The 19,560-nt window shown below is 43.4% G+C and overlaps 1 protein-coding gene across 1 annotated transcript; it reads right to left on the bottom strand.

Moving 5' to 3' along the window:
* Positions 1–594: 594 nt before the first annotated feature.
* Positions 595–17,580, bottom strand: LOC139785260 (uncharacterized). The gene is made up of 4 exons (XM_071724443.1): positions 17,256–17,580; positions 12,880–12,926; positions 2,590–2,930; positions 595–1,761 (listed from the first exon to the last, which is right to left on the bottom strand). Exons 1-4 carry the CDS (start codon positions 17,262–17,264, stop codon positions 1,256–1,258), a joined length of 903 nt encoding a protein of 300 aa, XP_071580544.1. The 5' UTR covers positions 17,265–17,580; the 3' UTR covers positions 595–1,255.
* Between the last annotated feature and the right edge of the window lie 1,980 nt (positions 17,581–19,560).

The raw sequence follows: 19,560 nt of genomic DNA, 5'->3' as shown, positions 1-19,560 counted from the left end.
CGTATCTGCGCGTATGCTCTCTCTCGCGCGCGCGCGCGCGCGTGTTCGCAGAAATCGAATCGACGATTGCGATTTATTGCCGCGCGCGAAAGATTCACGATTCCACGAGCGGTTTCGCCGACTGGCGCGAGCACGATCCTCCCACTTACGGTTTTCGGCATCGGAAAAAGAGAAGCGGTTTTTGCGACGAGCGAAATCTAGAAACTCCCCGCCGTGATTGTGTCGCATCTCCACCAAGAATCTCGCGATTTCACGTGCTAAGACACTTGCTGTATCGCGGTATGCGTTGAATATACCGAGTGCTTTAAATCACGTTTAGCTCTTATTCTGGCAAATCAAAGGCCATGAATAATTATTATTGACAACTTCAATGTGTTTAGCGTTATTTATAGTGTAACTTTTTAAAATTTATATTATATATTCCAAGTTTTTATTTTAAAAAATAATATAAAAAATATGATGATGGCACTGCTAAATATGTATTATTTATTATACCTACTAGTTAAAATGTTATTTTCTAAATGCTTAGGATTTATGACTCTCACCGATATTTATCGGTTTCTGGATATTTTTTTGAATTTAAAAAATAGCAGAAACTTTAATAGCTTAAATTTATTAAATATTCCTATATAACATGCTAATGAAGTTAATATTCGCTCACGACGATTAAATACCGTACAATATAGCAAAATTTAGGAATGTTTTATGTCAATGCTATGTTATGCTTGGTTGTCGGCATTTTTGTTTAGACAAGTCCCAAAATTATGGATGTGCGGTTTTTGCAAATTATTGTGCAGACACACTCGATCAAAATTCGCTCTCACGCCCATTGAATTTGTTGACAAAAACTATCGGAGCGAGTCATCGTGTCAATTACCGTGAATTCGATAAGTTATTCTGACGCACACATTTCGATTTTAAAACTGAACAAATTTACATCAAGGCGATTTCATTCATTATGAGAAGAATTTATTCAACTTCTCGAGCATTTTAATTTATCCCATTTACTGAAAATTAAAAACAAGATGAATACGTTATTGAGTGTGCAAAAAAAAGATAAATCTCAGAGAAGAGATTAGTTCGGGCGCGTGCGAGCAGAAATTCCGACAGGCTAAAAACACCGAAGGGAGCAGGTAGGGAAATCATCGAGCTATTATGTGCTTTACGATATGTATATTTAAAGCCACAGCGGAGCATCCATCGTGTGGAACACGAGATCTCGAGCGAAACACTTTCGAGAGGAAACCCACGCGAACTAACTTCGCGTTTCCGGCCGTTCCTGCCTCTCGCCTCTCGACGCTGCTTTCAAACTCGTGTCACGAGTAGTGAGTCGCACGCTATTGCAATTTAGCGTGAAGTCTAACGTGGCGTTCGCACCGACGCAGCGAGCGTCGTGCTTCACCGATTCCTTCCTCGCGTTCGATGGACCTTGAAGATCCTTCTTGCTCCCCTCGTTCTTCGTCCTCCTGCCATTCTCCGCCTCTTCATCCGCTCGCTTTTCGTCGTCCTCCTCCTTCTCCTCCTCCTCCTCTTCCTCCTCTTCCTCTAGACTCTCGTCCTCTCCGACTTTGCATCCCGACCGGCCGTGATACTTCATCGCGATCCGAATGGCGTGAGTCACTTCCGGACTCGGAGTACAAGGCGGAGTACCCGCGATCTCCGTCTTCCTGCGAATGTTAATTCGCAGATCCTTCGGTATCTCGGAGCATATGCAGTCGTCGCCGGTATCCTGCGGTCGAGTCGGTCCTTCGCGGCTCGGTCCTGAAATTCGATATTGGCCGTCCGAGAATTTCGTGGTTTGCTTAGCCGCTCCTCTTAAGCCGGTCTCTCGCACGCCAGCCGGAAAAATTTCGATAAATCGCCACGGAATCGCGAAAGGCGCCCACACAATTTCAAGGTCCGTTTACGGCGATCCTGCCGGCGCGGCGCGCGTCCCTGAAATCCGATCTCGAGCTCTCGCCGACTAGGATCGAACTTTAAAAGTAAGCGCGAGCTGTAGATGCTCCGAAAGACCTCTCACGGAGCAAGTCGAGCGGAGATAGATAAAAAACGACGTCTCGCCATGGATAAAATGGCGTGAACAAAAAAGTGGTAATTAAATGTAAAGCCGATAAATGCGAAAGTGTGGACTTTTTACGGTGTTCTTTGTGACATTCTTATAATCCGCGAACACGGTCGACTCCAAGGACAATTAAGTCATAATGAATCGGCTAATTTGAAGGCGACATTATCCGGGTTACACCTGATTTAATCTGAAAATCCCTGATCTTGTTCTAAAGATTCTGAGCCCGAGCCTGACGAAAGTAGGGATTGCGTTAGGAAGTTGACATACCTACATCCAGAGGACTGCAACCCTATTTCCTTCTACGTAACGCATGGCATGTTATGTAAGGTGTTACACAGTATATATTTCTTTCTTAACTATATACGCTTCAACGAATATGTGAATATCCGATTTATTTTCAGAGGAAAGTTTAAAGTTATCATTTAAAATTTTTAGAATGATATATCAGAGAACCAAAGCTATTTTTTTCCAAAGTGGCACGCGCATTCGTTATCTTATCCTGAAGAAAAGATACATAAACTGACCTTCGATAATGTTTTTCGTGCATTCCTCGAGTGTGGCGGGTGTTTTCGTGCATTCCAAAGATTCGCTGTCCTTTTTGCTACTGCGACGACTTTTCCGGGATACGCTGCTTCTTCCTACGTGGCCTTCCTTTTCTCTGTCCTTTTCAACCTCCGTGACCCTCTTTAGAAATTCGTCTAAAATATCATCCTTGTCTTTCACGACTACATTGGACTCGTCACGTCTCCAACGCGCGTTTGCTTGGAACTCTATTAAAGGAATCGGCGATTCCGGGAGTTCCAACGATACTATTGTTAAGAAAGCCGGGCTCTCCTTCCGAATCCTTTCCAGCCAAGATCTGTAGCTAGATATACATAGATTGAATGGTAAAAAGATTAGAAATAGATATATGATTTAAATAAGAATAATAACAACATGTTTAAGTAATATCTAATATATTTTTATTTATAATAATCTAGTCATGCTCTGCACTTTCTTTAAATCTAAACATGCCATGCGTTCAAGGTGGACATATAGTTCCAGTGCCTCTTATATTTCAAAAAATTTAGTATCTACCATTGAGTGAACGGTCGGAAATGTAACTTTCGAGATTGGCAAGTTTCGACGATAACATAGGGCATCGAAGAGAGAATCGCTATCGTCTAACATTCGCGAAGAAATAAAAGTGAAGACATGTCTTTCGTAAGACGGGCGAGCGAAGGGCCGCAGGGCTCGTGTCACGACGAAGTTAGCAACACTTCTCGCTTCGTTCACTTTGTAATGATCGCTCGCCACGATGATTGCACGATGTGAACGGCGCAGAAAGGGTTCGTAACGATAACGAGAAAGGGTACTCGCCCTCCTCGACTTCAGACAACTGGATAACTAGATGTGATTGCGGAGCCTGGAGGGCACGACACTTCAAAGAGGAAACGCCGAGAAGAAGGTGGACGTAAACGTGAGGTAACGAGAAGGAATAAGGGAAACAAAGTTCTTGGTGGGAAGAACGGCGAAAGTGAAGTACGAAAAGACCAAATCTTTCAAAGATAACACGAAAGAAAAAGAAGATATATAAAATTTATAACAGAGAAAAAGAAAAATAATGCTATAAAATCGAAAAATATTTGAATACATAAGTTATACCAACAAAGAAAAGAAAAATGAGAAAACAAAAGAGATTACCGAGGAGAATACGATAAGAGGAAAAAAGATGTGACGTTCTTGGAGCGGAAAGTAATTGAAAGTGAAAAGCGAGATGAACAGAGATGAAAGAAGAAAGAAAGAGGATCCGGAGAGAAAAGTTTGGAGAGAAATGGAGCAAGTAAATGGAAAATGAGAAGATGGAAGAAGAAATTCGAGTACACGAGGAAGAGGTCGGGAGAAAATATTCAAGAAGAAGAGGAAGGCCTTGAACTTCGAAAACGAAGGCGCAAGAACGGCCGAAGAAAAAGATTAAAAGGGAGACGAAGCGGAGAACTGGTTGAAAGAAAGGAGGTCTCGAGAAGATTACGACCTTGAACCCCAAGCTGAACAAGAAGAGGGGATGAAAAAATATAGCGAGAGCAAAAAGGCGAGCTCGCGCGATGGAGAATGAAGCGCGGGAAGAGTACGAGGGGAAAAATAATACCCTGGACACCGAAAATAATCATGGCGAGAGATGATTCGGTAAATTTATCAGTGCGGCGCGTCGTTGTTTTATTTCTTACGTTCGTCCGTTCAGAAAAAATAAATATCGCGACTACGAATAATTTATTCTGAAAATTAATTTATTCTTGTTGACTAAATTTCATTAAGGATAAATTAATAATGAAATCGAAATGAATTCCCAAGAAAAAGTAGGAATGCGAATAAAAACAACGAAGAGAGTAAATTGGAACAGCGACAAAAAGCAGAAAGTTAATTAAAAGAAACTATGACTTCTTGAGGAAAACATAAATAATGTTGGGCGTTCGAGATAGATATTTTATGTTAACATCATGGAATACATATACAAGTCATTAGCAAACGTTCAATTTTACATTTCGTTTTAGGATCCTTTTCGATCAGACATATAATGAGTTTATATATAAACACAATAATATATCACATATTCTTAATTTACTCTATTATTACCAAGTCAATCGGCGATACGCCGTTCGTGAGGATACTTTGAATAATACCATGAACAAGATTTCAAAAGACTTGGCGTGATCCGCGATCCGCAAACTGCTCCAGATTACTGAATTGAGCAATAGCTTTAATTGCCGAGAGGGCAAAGAGCGTGTTCTATGAGGCGTAGCCGGCCGCTCGGAAAGACTTCCAGGGAAAGGAAGAAGAAGGCACGCAGATCAAAGGGAATACAGGCGGAACGTGGGAGGATTCGGCGGCGACGGGCGAGGGTCGCTACGCGGGAAACGAGAGCACGTTCCAAAGTCGCAATAAACCCGGTAACATTGCCCGGATCTCGCGCGGAGGTCAGGTTCGCCGCGTTACGGAGGGGAAGATTGAAGACGAAGACGGCGGACGAGAGAATGAGACGGCGAGGGAGAGGGAGATCAAACGTCGATGATAATGACGTACCGATACTGCTCGTATTTTAATGCGAGAACCACTTTAATAACGTTATGGTACCGCGGCCTCACGGCGTTTGTCCGTGGAGGCTTTATTAAGTCGCAGCAACGTTCGTCCGACCGACCGTTAAATTTTAGTACGTTTAATTACGGGGTCCTATAGCTAGCGTTCATCGTGAACAGCGCGACTTCCCTAGGTCTCGGCTTGCGCGTACAGGTCGCGTCGCCTCGAGAAGTTCGACTCTTTAGCACAACTATGTTAATTCGTACACGGTCGATGTTAATCATTCAATAACCAGACAGGACTGATTAACCCTTCTGCTTTACGCGTCCTCTTAAATTTTATTTCTCAAAGTATATATAAGATATAAAGAAGGATGTGCGAGATAGCAGAATCTCTAATGAGCAATTTATAAAAGAAACATTATCTTGCTACTCGAACAATTTTCTCAATATTTTCAATGTCTATATATAGAAATTCAAACAGGATAAAGTATACTGTCAAGCGAACGATATGTTAAAGCGTTCTTCTCTAAATATAGACGAAACCCGCGAAAATTCTTTGAAACCAGTTCTCGATGGCTTAATTGCCGGTTCGGTATTATAGTATAAGCGGTTGAAGCTGCAGGTGCAGAGATCCAACTTGTCAATCATCGCCGGCGCGGCGGCGAGCTGATCGCGACTCGCTAGCAAGGACGGCTGTATTTGTCAACAAGATTTCTCAACGATCTCGAGTCCCTGCTAGATTTCCGATCCGCTCCGATATACCTCGAGGAACCTCGCGCCAAGCGCGTACAGCCGCTACGAGGATGACAGATATGGCGCGCCGGGGACGGCGACCTTGAACCGGACGGTTCCCTCCTCCTGGGATCCTCGAGCGTTAGGCGCCGAATGTAGAGTCCTGGCACCTCCTCCGCAAGGTGATGTCTTCTCCTGTACGAAGCCACAGTGACTAGCCCAGTCGATTCTCACCATCGATCATCCCTCTTCTTTTTACCGCGGCAACAACGAGCTCCGAACTTGGTCCAGACGAGCGACCTTGAACCGCGGTCGCGCTTTCTTTTTTCTCAAACGAGCGTTCGGGCGCGATCTCGCGCGGCATCTTCATCGGACAAGCTTGACCCTCCCTTCGGCTTCGTCTTTTGTCACTGTCGCTTCCCTCTAGAAGTAATTGGGAAATTTTTGACAGGCTGAATTAGAGTGATTATATCGAATTATATCGTGGTTTTTTCTTATTGAGAAATAGCTGCATCATATATTGCGTGAAGTTGATCTGATTATATAGGATTCTTCAGATCCAAGTTTTATTATTGGAAGATAGCAGTAAAGTGCTGGCTAAAGACCAAAATTTACCTCTTAAATCATTAGAAACTTTATATTTTAATCCGTATTTGTACATATTTAGCACATATACTGCACATATTTAGCTTCACTGTTGCTATTTGCTTCAATTTTAAATTGTTATATTAAATTCATGAGCTTTAAAGCGTTATCGCTTTTTATAGAGAATAAAAATATTTAACAAACTGCAATAATTAACATAATTTCTAAGAAATTATTAAACGGATGAAATAATAGGTATGCTGTTAAAAAAGGAAAGATAAAAGATAGCCGAACGAGAGAATCGTAGAAGAGAATGTATAACATGAAGAGAGAAGGGGAAGTTAACTGTCGCCTTGCAATCGAGTCAGTCAGTGAGTCAGTCAGTCAGTCAGTCAGTCGGGGCCCCGCGGCAAGTAGCTGACAGTCGTGTGAGCGAAAACTAATCTATTCCACACCTCGATTACGTTGCCGACCGCGGGAATTAAAATTCAGAATAGCCTGCTAAACAACGCTTTAATGCTATCCGATTCTAAATGCGGACCGATTCAGGCTGACGAAGGGGCCCGGCCACCATCACTACCTCCCAACCGACACATCGGACCACCCGCTAATCCAAAACGCCGGTCACGGCACAGATCTCACGAGATACGATTGACGAATGCGCATAATTAATCGGTGCTTCCAGAGCCTGTTTCCAGAATCAAGAAAAGTTACGACTGCGGAAGTCGACCGGTACGGATTCGACATTCTCGTTGATCCTTCATTATTATGTATCGCGTAAAATAACGTGCTGTTTTATAAATTAAATAATATATATAATACCTATATTGTGCATCTTTAATCTACATACAATAAAATACTGCAATAATGCTCTACTCTACATTACAACTTCAATTATTCATAATTAAAGTTAGATATGCCAAAGTGCTTATATTTTTGTGTGTTATTTATGTTTATAAATTCAATATCCTAGAAAATAAAATATACCGGCGTCGGTATATTCATATTTGACTATATTTCTACTATATTTCACGCAATATAACATGACTCTAAATAAGGGGATGTCGCAGAAGTATTTACGAGGTGCGCAATTTATGGTCGTGCAAAGGCACAGCGGGCGAGGCTGGGATCGTCGTCGCGAGAAAGTGCCGTGCCGTAGCGATCTCGTGTCTAATCGAACGAAATAATCGAGTCCATGTAACCCGAGCCTCACGGAATCCGTCAGTCCGCGCTCCGCCATGCTCGATTAGCATGGCGAATCGATAATGAGCGCGTTTCAATTTTAATAGTCGTCAAGTTTGTTATCCAGACATCGAGTAAGGCGAGGCCGAACTGCGGGGCCGCGTTTCGCGTTTCGGCCGAAAGGGAAGAGAAAAGGGAAATAAACGCGCGCGCGCGCGCGCGAGGGAGAGTCCTCCCCGCGATATTCGCCGCGTAACTCGATCCGCACGAACACCTACGAAATTAAATTATACTGCCTGGACACGCCGTGAATTTTAATCGGCGGTTTAATCTGGCCGGATCGCTCTGTTGCATGCCACGATAGTACCGATCGTGTATCGATCGTATATTTTCGCGATCATAGCCCCGCATTCTCACCGTGCAGTTAGCGCTAAATGCAGCCATCTGACTCTTCGTCTCGCGCCGTGGCTGTGCGAGACGTGCGATTTTCATATAGGCGAGATAAAATTCAGCAACAGGCAGCTTTAGCGTTAAATAAAACGAGTCTCTTGAGCCGCGTTTGAAAACGATCGTTCCGCCTTTTTTGCTTTTATTAAAATAAACCCCGAGCGGGATATTGGTTACGATAATCTTCCTGAAAGAAAAAGAGGACGAGGCAGATGTTTCTTTTGTAGTTTGAAGATATGAACGTTTCGCGTCCAGACTTCATCGTTCTAAACTTCATCGTTTTTGGCTTAACGACGGGCCAGAGAATCTTCCCCCTCCCCCCAAATTGATACCAGCGAGATTCGCGCGCTCAATCGGCGCGCATCGTGGGTGGACCCAGACACCAGAAACCGGCGCGTAATAAGAAACAAAGACGCGCGGGGGAGGCGAAAGACACCGGTAGGCGAAATAAAGAAGAAGAAAAAGCGGTGCGCGCAGAGAGAAAGATGCTGATCTCTTCGCGGAATATGTTTACGTTAAAGGCGAGCCCGGGTGGAAAAAAAAGACGGGACGAACCGCAAACTGCTTAACGAGTTCCGCGCTCCCCCGCGTCGTCTTTTCTCTCTTCTACACGATCTGCGGTGTACGCATGCACGCACACGCCCGTGTACCAACACGCGGTAGCGATGGAGAGGTTTGTCTTACCGGTATTTACCTTGTCTTTTAAGCAAACTAAAAAATGAAAATCAGACTTCTAGTTAGGAAGGATCACTGCAGGAGTAACAAGACTAAAAAGCTGGATCTTGAACGAACAAAAACGATATTCATTGTTATCAGTATTCAAAATAACAAGGGAACGTTGTAAAAGCATTGTAAAATATTGCATAATAAGAGAAAGTAAAGAACAATTTTCTAAAAACAAAAAAATTCGTTTAAGAAATTCGTTTGAATATGTCTAATTACATCGTTTAAGATAGCTGATTATAATAATCGAGAAATAGTAAATATATAAAAAATACTGATTATCCTAGACTACGAACTTTCGTGCGTTACTGCAGTCGAAATAATAACTCGCGAGAGTATCGGCTCCATCGCTACATCGCGATCCCTCACGACCACCTGGACACACGCACTCACACGTGCGCGGGGGCGAGACGACCGGGCGCTGTTACGAGAACGTCGTGTACGACCCCCGGGCGAATTTTAATTTTCACGAGCACGGCGCCCGTGTATTGTCATTAGACGGTCCTCGGACGAAGGATAGGCCGGGGTTGCAGGGGGCAGAAGGAGAGGGGGAGCTGCGAGGCGAAAAGTCAAGCCACGAGTTATGGAGGGGGGGCGGGGGTGGGAGGCCACGGTGTTATTAGATTTCTTGCAAATTACTCGCGCGTCCCATTAACGAGTCCCATCTGTCTGGATTACCCGGACGGCTCGGGCGAGTCTCGCGATTTAAAGCGCCCCCGCCACCCCCTTTCTTTCTTCTCTTCTCGCCCGTCCGCCCTCCGCCTGCTCGCCGATAACTTCCGCTCATGCAAAGAAACGGGCTAGACGGCAATCAAATTGATATTCGTTAGGAAGAAACACAGACGGCAAAGGAGTAGGAACGAAAGGGGGGATGGTTAATCGATTGATGGATAGTTCGGCGGGGATTTTATGTTTTGAAGGTTGAAACGATCTCACACTTTCCAGGTATAATTTCTTTACTTTCGCAATATTGATATACGACATTCGCTGAACTGCGGCGTACTTTATGTTAATCTTCATGCTTAAGAGATAAATATCTCGCGCTCTAAGCAGTTCGCTTCAAAATAATAAATGCGCAATGGAAGATTGATTTTGTACGCTGTACGATGCCACGGGAAAAAATGAAGAGAGGCGAACGGGTGTGCTGGACAATGAATCTACCGGTCGGCAGCGCGGAGCGGCATTAGGCGGTCCACGTAGCGTAGCCGAATTAAATCAGTCCCAGAAGCCGGTGCGACGCCGCGCCGCGCCGCGCCGCGGAGGACCACCCAGGCGATCGTGAGGTCCGCGATATCGTATCGATCTTCACCATGACCCGGAGCGCAAGGACGAGGACGGAGAAAGAGAGGAGAAAAAGGAGCGAGGAGACGGGGGAGGGAAAAACAAGGCAATTTCCGAAAGGAAACACGTGAAATCGATAGTCAACCGACTTCGCCTATGCCCTCGGGAATTTTACGACTTTCTGCCGCGTGGAAAAGTCACGACCATGCGAAACTTCCTCCGTTTGCGCGAGGAAACAGTCGAGGAAAATACGGCCGGAAGAAAGGGAAAGGGGGAGAAAGAGAGCGGCAAAGAAAGGAAAAGAGAAAGGCAAATGTAAGGAGATAGCAAAGACTGGATTGGAAAACCGAGTTGGCTCGCGTTAAAACTTCCGCGCGCAAAACGTTAAGGTAACCAATGCCTGGACACGTACCTATGTCTGGACATTTTTATCATTTTAGTCCTTAAATAAATTATAACGCGAATTAAAATCAAAGAATCAAAGATTAAAATATTTTCCTTGTATTATATTTTTATATTTGATTTTTATTCGCGTTATACTTATTTAAAAACTAAAATGATAAAGGTGTCCGGACATAAGTCTTTCGAGTGTCCCGGCATTTACCTTACGTTGCTCCGTGCCCTTTTGAGTTTTGCGCGCGTTAAAACGGCCCGAGGTGAATACGGCACACTGCAGCAAATTTGACGTGCACGTCAGATCGCCGTGCATTAACGCGGACGTTTCTAGTTCCGCGAACGCGGAAATTTCATAGTCTGCAGTCAGTATCAGCATTAGCAACAGCGCCAAACATGCTAAGTCCGGGAACGCACGCAATTCATGCGCTCGTTTAGATTAGTTTAGAACATCGTGCCCGGATAATCCTCGTTCCGTTTTGTATGCAGCTCGCGTCGCGCACGTTGTAACGTCTCGTTTCAAAGACGTAAAAATAACTTGTCTCTCCGCTGGACGCGCGACGAAAGTGGAAAATGCGTAATTAAACGCAAAAGCGGACAACGTTGTATAAATTATGCGACGACGCAACGTAAAATCTAGTTACGTTATTAAAGCAGCTATTTCTTTTTTGGCTCCGCAGAGAGAAAAAAAATCTAAAAATTTATGACTTCAAAACAGTTTATGTGCACGACTAACATATGTGTTAATTTTTATTTTTTGTTTGTTAATTTGCCCATTCCACGCTTTTGTTCTTTTTCTCGATTGTGTCTATAGATAGATAATATACCGTTCCATCCTAATCGATCTCGTCCGGCATCAAGCACATGATTTGGACGGTGCTCAGCACGGTCGAGAGATTCCGGAATTTCGAAATCCCCAGCTCCCGAATCTTTTCCCCGTTAGGCATGGCTTATTTATCAAGACCGAAGGGCCTCGATCGGATCCAAAATGCGGCGATCGCCGGCCGAGAGAAGGGAAAGAAGAAAGAGGACGACGATTTTACACGCTGCCGTCCGTCTCGCGCGAACTAAGGCGCGTCGCGCCGACCATATAATTTCGATTCGCTGTTCCGCGAAACTCGCCGGTAATTGAGCAAATTGGCAATCCTGCCAATCAATCGCTAAATATCAAGGATAGCGCGATCGTTCTCGCGTGTGCCCGCTCGCTCGCTCGCTCGCTTCACAATCCGCAACACACTCGCGCGCGAGTTTCGCGCGCGTCGCGCCGACCGCTCCTGTCATCCTTTTGCCCAGCAGGCTCTCCTCGACGTATAACATCTAATCCAATCGAGAGATTTCCGGGAAATAAAAAGGCGGCGGCGACGTATTACGCAACGCGATTTGTCCCGATACTCGAACGCTCGCCTTCACCGGCCGCTTTTGTTTCGTTCGCCACCGCCAATCTGCATGAAACTGGATATGGTAAATGAAAGTAATAAAATAATTCCGCGTGCCAAATTATACAGATCTTGAAGTAATACAGGTAGAGCTCTGTGGTCGATGATTATTAGTTTAGTATTCCGCGAATTGAGGAAATTTCTGTAAAATTAATAAAACTAATTCTACTACTTTACTGATTTAAGAATAAGTCAACAAGTAAAAAAAAAGATATGCTAATAAATGACTGGTTTCAGGCCTCTGGATTTTTTATTTTTGTGATCTTTATTAAATCGGCAATGGATCTCACGAACTATTCTGATGAGATAAAGATAAAGTGCAAAAATCAAGAAAAATGATTCATTATTCCCACAAACTTTGTTTCTAAGAACAATTATGGATTATTATTTTTTTTTTATTAACTTACAATCTAAAGATATCAACGGGAGACTTTACAAATTGGTAGAAATTAAAATAAACCGATAGAAATTCTAATGTGCTTGTTCCGATAGAAATTAATATCTGTTAAGAAATCTGTACAATCGGTTGATTTCGCCATATACCCGTCGATTTTTAATTTATTTCGGGCTACACCCATGCGATCGCCGTTTATCTCGACGACTTTGTGAATTTTGAGCAAGAAACGCGTCTAGGAGTCGCGTTACGACATCCGAAGATCGAAACTGAGAGAACGCTCAATTTCAAAGAACTTGAAGTCACTTTCGAAAGGAGAGAATCTTATATTCTATCCAGAATAGAGAGGACTGCGACTTCTCGGCAACATGAGCGAGGACGGAGTGGGCACACCGAGTACACCGTACCTACCCCCAATTTTATTTACATAAATGATAAAAATATGTTGTTTCAAGGCAATAGATTAGCTCATTTGATTCTTTTGTAATTATCTCACTTCTCGTACATACATTTCATTTACGTTAGATTTGTAATATTATTTTTACCAATCTATTGCCTCGACATTTAAATTAAAAATGCACTCACCGGCCGATGCGCAACAGCGGAGTTGTAAGTTGTAGCCCTGCGTTGACCTGTAACGTAAAAAGATTTTTATATTAAAACAGCGTCCAAGATAATCAATACCTGAAGTAAATAATTAATGATCGCGCTTGAGAAAGTGGCGGAATCCGCCACGGGACAGCAAAATAATAAACGAATTAATAATTACTCACCCCACGGTTGCTCCGCCGTCGCCCGATGCCTCCCAGGCCTCCTCCTCCTCTCCTCAATCCTCCCCCGTTGGTCCGTTGTCGCATCTCGCATCTCCGTCGGCACTCACTCACTCACGACGCGACGCGGCGACGCGACGTTCACATGCGAAAATCGACGATATCGTCGCTTACGATCGCGCGACACTTTGCACGGCACTCCCGGTATTAATCTCGCAACGCGGCGCGTACTTAATTACACGGCGACGAAAGAATTACGGCGGAGAAGCTACGAACGAAGGTATATACGATCCGCTCGACGCCCGTGACGCCCCGCACTCCGCAGGTAGACGCTAATATGGCGGAGAGAATTTCGTAAGTCGCGTGGCCAACTTCACTCGCCCGCGCCGGGAGCAACCGTCGCGAGAACGTTATGGCTCGTCTACAATAGCCGCGAGAGTAAGACGTAAGCAGTAAGCTATTGACCAATCACAGAGTCGATTATTCTTGAATTGTAAAAATCTTTTTAGTCAATAGCTTTACTGCTTACATATCTTACTACATACTCTTACGGCTATTATAGACGGAGCAATTGCACTTGCTATTTCCACATCTGTACATACTTGTCGCACTTTGAACGAATATAACGTTGAGACTATATACTTTTACACGTATTGCAATATAAGCAACGTAAGAGGAATAAATGCATTAAAGTCAACGAGAAATATCCCGCGAACCGAAAATAATACGATCGCTGCTTTTTTTACTGATTGCGAGGCAATTTTGGTTAACTACATTTAAAGCATCGATTAATTTATGAACACTATGCCTATATTCTCTATGATTGCCAAATATCGAAACACGATTTACGATGTTAAACGTACGATGTTAATATACGTTACGATAGAGAGACTGATGTGATCTGTGATCGCTATAATTAAATACGTCGCGGCATTACTCGATTTGGACATTACTCCGCTTATATCTTTTATCTGTGTCCCGAAAACGATGGCAATTACTTCATTCTGAAACCGCGCGGCACGAGACGCGAGAAGCGAGTCAAGTTGACGGTCGAGAAAAGCGGGACCGATCGTCCGAAAGGATGTAATCGAAAGTCAATATCATCGAATGCGATGTACCTCGGTATCTGTATCAATTCCGCGAAGCACATGTATTAGATAAACATTCGGTACATCACAGTTTTTCGTAGTCTAAACCGCCGGAGTCCGACGATACGTGTACTACTCCGCGCTGCGATCCAAGAGCGGGGAGTGCGGGGACGCCATATTGCCTATTGTGCGGGCGGCGCGGGCGGGCGGATTCTCAATAATGCCCGTATCACACTAGCGGCTCGCGGCCGCGACGGCGATTGCGATTCTCGGCCAATCAGAGTGTGGTGGTCGCTGATCGCCGATCTTTTGATTGGCTGAGAATCGCAATCGCGGCCGCGAGCCGCTATAGTGTGATACGTTCCAGCATCACCGATTGTATGCGACATATATAATATTAATTAACACATAAAAGTATTCTTGACATTCTTATATTCGTTGTTCAAAGTGCGAGAAATACGGGTGTGGGAACAGCAATAAGTGTATAGGGTTGCGTTTAGAAATTCAACCTGGGTAACTCTAAGCTATAGTTTACGTCATGTACATACACTACAGATTTTCGGTACTGGCAGTAAATATCGGAACGCCGCGCAGCCTAAGGTGCGCCTTATATAGGCATAATTTCTGAACGCACCCTAGCGTTCTCGCGACGGTTGCTCCTGGGCGAGTGAAGTTGGCTGCGCAATTTACGAAATTCTCTCCGCCATAGCGTCTACCTGCGGGACCTGATGGACCGACGGGCGTCGAGCGGATCGTATAGCTCCATTCGTATAGCGTCTCCTTCCCCCTAGCGTTCGTAAATTCTTCCATCGCCGTGTAATTAAGGCCCAGTTTCACAAGTGTCGGTTAACTTTTAATCAGATTAACTCACTCTTCGTCTCTTTCTAAGGGGGGCATTAGAAAGAGACGAAGAGTGACTTAATCTGAGGTTAAAAGTTAACCGACACTCTTGTGAAACTGGGCCTAAGTACGCGCCGCGTCGCGAGGTTAATACCGGGAGTGCCGTGCAAAGTGTCGAAAATAGCGCGCGGTCATAAGCGACGATATCTTTGCGCCTGAACGAGTCAAGTGAACGAGAGTGAGTGAGTGCTGCGACAGAGATGCGATAACGGACCAACGGAAGAGAATCGAGGAGAAGAGGAGGGGGTCTGGAAGGCATCGGGCGTCGGGCGACGACGGAGCGACAGTGGGGGGCGTGGGGTGAGTAGTTGTTATTCGTTTTTATTATTTTGCTGTCCTGTGGCGGATTCCGCCACTTTTTCAAGCGCGACTTGATTCGTTCGTTACGTGATATACTCGAATCATTTTATACTCGTACAATACCGTTCGAGGTTTAACTCCGACGCAATTTCGATCGGAGTTCGATAACGGGCGCGATAATAAATTATTTACTTCAAGTATCGATGATCTTGGACGCTGTTTTTTAATATAAAAATATTTCTACGTTACAGATCAACGCAGGATTACAACTTACAATTCCGCTGTTGCGCATCGGCCGGTGAGTAATGTTTTAATTTCAATGTCGAGGATTTATAATGGATTTGTAAAAAATGTATGTATGAAAAATAAGACATTACCAAAGAACCATGTCTTTTCCTAACAATCATTAGACATTATATATCGAAATTTTTATTTAAACTGAAAACTGGTAAATGAAAATAATAAGGAATAATTCTACGTGCCAAATTATACAGATTTTGTAGTAATACAGGTAGATGATTATTACATAGTTTAGTATTCCGCGAATTGAGGTGCATAAATCGAGAAAAATAATTCACTATGCCCGTAAATTTTGTTTCTAAGAACAATTATGGATTATTTTCTTTATTAAATTAGAATCTATATAAGAATATCAACGGGAGACTTCACAAATTGATAGAAATTAAAATAAACCGATATAAATTAATGTCTTTTCTGATAGAAATTAATATCTGTTAAGAAATCCGTAAAATCGATTGATTTCGCCATACCTGTCGATTTTTGATTTATTTCGGTCCACATCCATACGGTCGCCGTTCATATCGACGAACTTGTGAATTTTGAACAAGAAACGGGTCTATCAGGAGTCGCGTTACGACATCCGAAGATCGAAGCTGAGAGAACGCTCAATTTCAAAGAACTTGAAGTCGCTTTCGAAAAGAGAGAATCTCATGGGCCATTCTGTCGCTGCTACGCGATACCGCGCGTTTCTGTATTCGAGAGGAACGAACAAAAAAATTTGCCACGAAAAACGCGACGACGTTGCTGCATTCGAAAATAACAGGATAAAAGTTTCTCGGTTTAGCGAACGCAGCCGATCGCATTAACTTCCTCAATGCCACGTCTCGTTTGCGAGAGTACGGTCAGTTGATTGTCACGTTTCTTTATTTGACGTAACAATGGTTTTGAATAAACACATTGGTAGCATAACAAAAAGTAATAGCGTATCCCTTTCCTTTTTTTTCTGGATTCGCCAGTTTTTGTCGCTTAATAATTATAGAACTCGCCGCGGCCGTTTTCGAGAACCACGTTTTTTTTTTTCATTGCGATCAACAGTATCGTTAACAATGTAGAAATCATCAATAACGTCGAACGGTAGACTTGACGTTTTTCGCACTAACGACATGTAAAAAAAAAAAAAGAACGGAGCCAATCACGCAGACTATGTTGCGCAGATCGATGACTTGCACGACGCAAGATAAAGTCATAATGCAACAGAGCGTTCGGCTATTTCGCTCTTGTTTTCCGAATAGCTGCATCGCACGGCTGCAACAGATGATTCAGCGAAAATCTTACGTTAAAAGAATATGTTAACATTAATTGTACGCTTTCGACATTCCAAGCGATGTCCGCAGAATTTTATTTATAATCGTAATGCACTTTAATAATTAAAAGAGAGCGCATGAAATAAATAACAATAAATTAAACCAATATATGTGCCACTGCATCGCAATAAATTTTATTCTAACGTTGCTACGTAATTTAATGGTGGTTTTTTAATGAGAAATTAATTTATATATTTAAAACTTATACAAACGCTGCAATTAATTACTATTATAATCACCAAATCGTGATCTGTTTAAAATCAATAAATTAAAACGTATCACCGAAGAACATTACATACGTGATTCATTCTTTTCGTTCACCAGCAAAAGACACACGGGCTTTTATTAACTTTTATTGGCTTTTTTCGTTGTCGGCAGGTCAATGTCGACAGTTGATCGACGTGCGGGGTGGTTCCAATGAGAGCGACATCGGCGCGCGATAGCTTTACGCACCTCACCACCGATAAACCGGTCGATACCGGAGACGGAAACCGAACGGGAGAGAACGATGCACGGGGTCGGTCAAAAAATGAGGGTTGCTTCGCGAGTCACGTCTGAGCACGGACTGGCGTGCTCGGCCTTCGGTGTGCGGCCACCCTCGCCCGAGCTCGCATTATCGAATGGTCTCTGTGTGCACACCTGCCTGGCATTTCGATATACCTATATATCCGCCTGTACACGAATGCCGTTTACACGACCACAAACACTCGGGAGATTGACAAGGAAACCCTCAGACTCGCCCATTTGTGAAACTCCACGTTGCGCGCAATTTAAGAAATTAATGACATATCACACTATCTATTTACTTGTTCTCCATGCGCTGAAAAAATGTCCCATTTAGTCTTGCTGAAGCGTCCTTATGTAAATCTACGTAATTCGTTCATTATTAATTGTTACACGGCAAATGAAACGTTTATCTCCGTCAAGTCATTCGTGAAAAAAGTACGAGAGATTATTGATAGCCATCGCCGCCTCGGCGATACTTGAATTGAGAGATTGTCATGTCGCCTGGAACCTCGCGGGTCATTTGCCGGCGATGCCTTCCGTGTTGTCGACCATAAAACATAGCCACGACATCACGAAACCCGGCCGACTTCTCGGTCTCCCCTCGTCATCCGGCAGCGGGATAATAATTAGCACAATTAGGGGTGCAGGGTGGGACGCGTGCGCGCGTCCTGCAGCGGACCCTGTAAACTTTCGGCAATAATTTACGGGGCTTTTAGCGACTTGGCAGGAAACAAGCCGCTACCTTGAGACTTACGAAGCCAGGCTTTTCCCAAATTGCACGAGAGTCCATCGCACGATAGCCCTTTAATATTCCAGAATTAGCTTTGCATTATTCATGGCACCGTGATTTTTACTCGTCAACAATTTCTGACGTCTCGGACGTTTATTTGAGTTGTGCCGCAAAGAAATGCAACAAAGAAACTATAAAATTATATTAAATGTAATATGAACTTGGAAATGAAAGAACTTTTCTATTTGTATAAGTAAATTAAATAATTCTCTCTTTATCTTCTAGCAATACAACAGATTAATACATATCATTTAAAAAAATTATTTTTATTATTGAGACATTTTGAGTTAATATCCGATGTCAATTATTTTTCTATATTTTAAGTATCGTTGCGTACAGATACATAAAATGTGTTTAAAAATTAATAACGTATGCACGTTAAAGAGCTGAAATTTGTCAGATTCCGTAGAGATTCGCAACCGGCGCGCAATGTGCGCATACGCACGTGAGCAGCGTCTCGTGTTCGCGAAGAGAAGGTCCCTGTACTGCTGTCTGCCACCGCATTATATATGTACGTATACACGATATTATGATACCCCGGACCCCCGGCAGACGTTGTTATGCCGAGAGACTGAGAGGGTAACTACCGTGCTTCGTGTTCCGCGTTTTTAGAACGCGGGACTCGAATACGCTGAAACACGAGTCGCGTGAGACGCCTTTCCTTCTTTCAATTCGATCGGTTAATTATAATCGCGCGAATGAGGGTCGGCGATGTTACTGTCGGAATGTCCGAGATGAGCAAGGAGAGAGGAGTGATTATGGCGCGCGTAATTGCGAAACTGAAGAAAATTAACGCCGACGTATGGTGTACGTTCCTTGACGGAAACGGACTTAATTCCTTTTACTCTGTATGCGTTCTCGGTTGTTGGCGAATTAAATGAGCATAATGATAGCGTGAGAAAAACATTGACTTGTAAAATTTCTCATTTCCCTTTACAGAAGTCAATTTACCGTTAATTTATATGTAATTTAATTTAATATGATAATTAAATGTACACTATAACTAGAAAATATAATACGTTCATTTTCTCGCTTGTAATTTAAAAAAAAACTGCCTTTTGAAGGAACTATGTTTCAAGAAAATCTCAACTGTTCAAAAATAGACATTATCTCAGGCATCCTTTATTAAGGTGTATGGTGAAACATTTATAAGAATGTGGAGGATAAAGGTATCGCAGCTAAAGGAGCGAGATAAAGGTCTTGGTTAGCGGGCTCTTATCATCGATCGCGCCGCAAAGTTGAACCGCGAAATGAGCTAAATGAGATCGATATAGCTAACGCCAGGCAATCTACGTGCTGCCAAGTGG

This window comes from Temnothorax nylanderi, unplaced genomic scaffold (genome assembly GCF_030848795.1).
Source record: "Temnothorax nylanderi isolate EJ_2023f unplaced genomic scaffold, tnyl_v1.0 TNYL_tig0008_pilon, whole genome shotgun sequence".
In the NCBI taxonomy this organism is placed as follows: domain Eukaryota; kingdom Metazoa; phylum Arthropoda; class Insecta; order Hymenoptera; family Formicidae; genus Temnothorax; species Temnothorax nylanderi.
The sequence above is the reverse complement of the archived record's forward strand: the minus strand, read 5'-3'. Positions and strand labels throughout refer to the sequence as shown.

Coding starts and splice junctions, on each gene's coding strand:
- LOC139785260 (XM_071724443.1), bottom strand. Junction 2,931..12,879: donor CCGCTGTTGCGCATCGGCCG/GTGAGTGCATTT, acceptor ATGTATATCTAG/CTACAGATCTTGGCTGGAAA. Junction 1,762..2,589: donor CACGAAAAACATTATCGAAG/GTCAGTTTATGT, acceptor ATCGAATTTCAG/GACCGAGCCGCGAAGGACCG.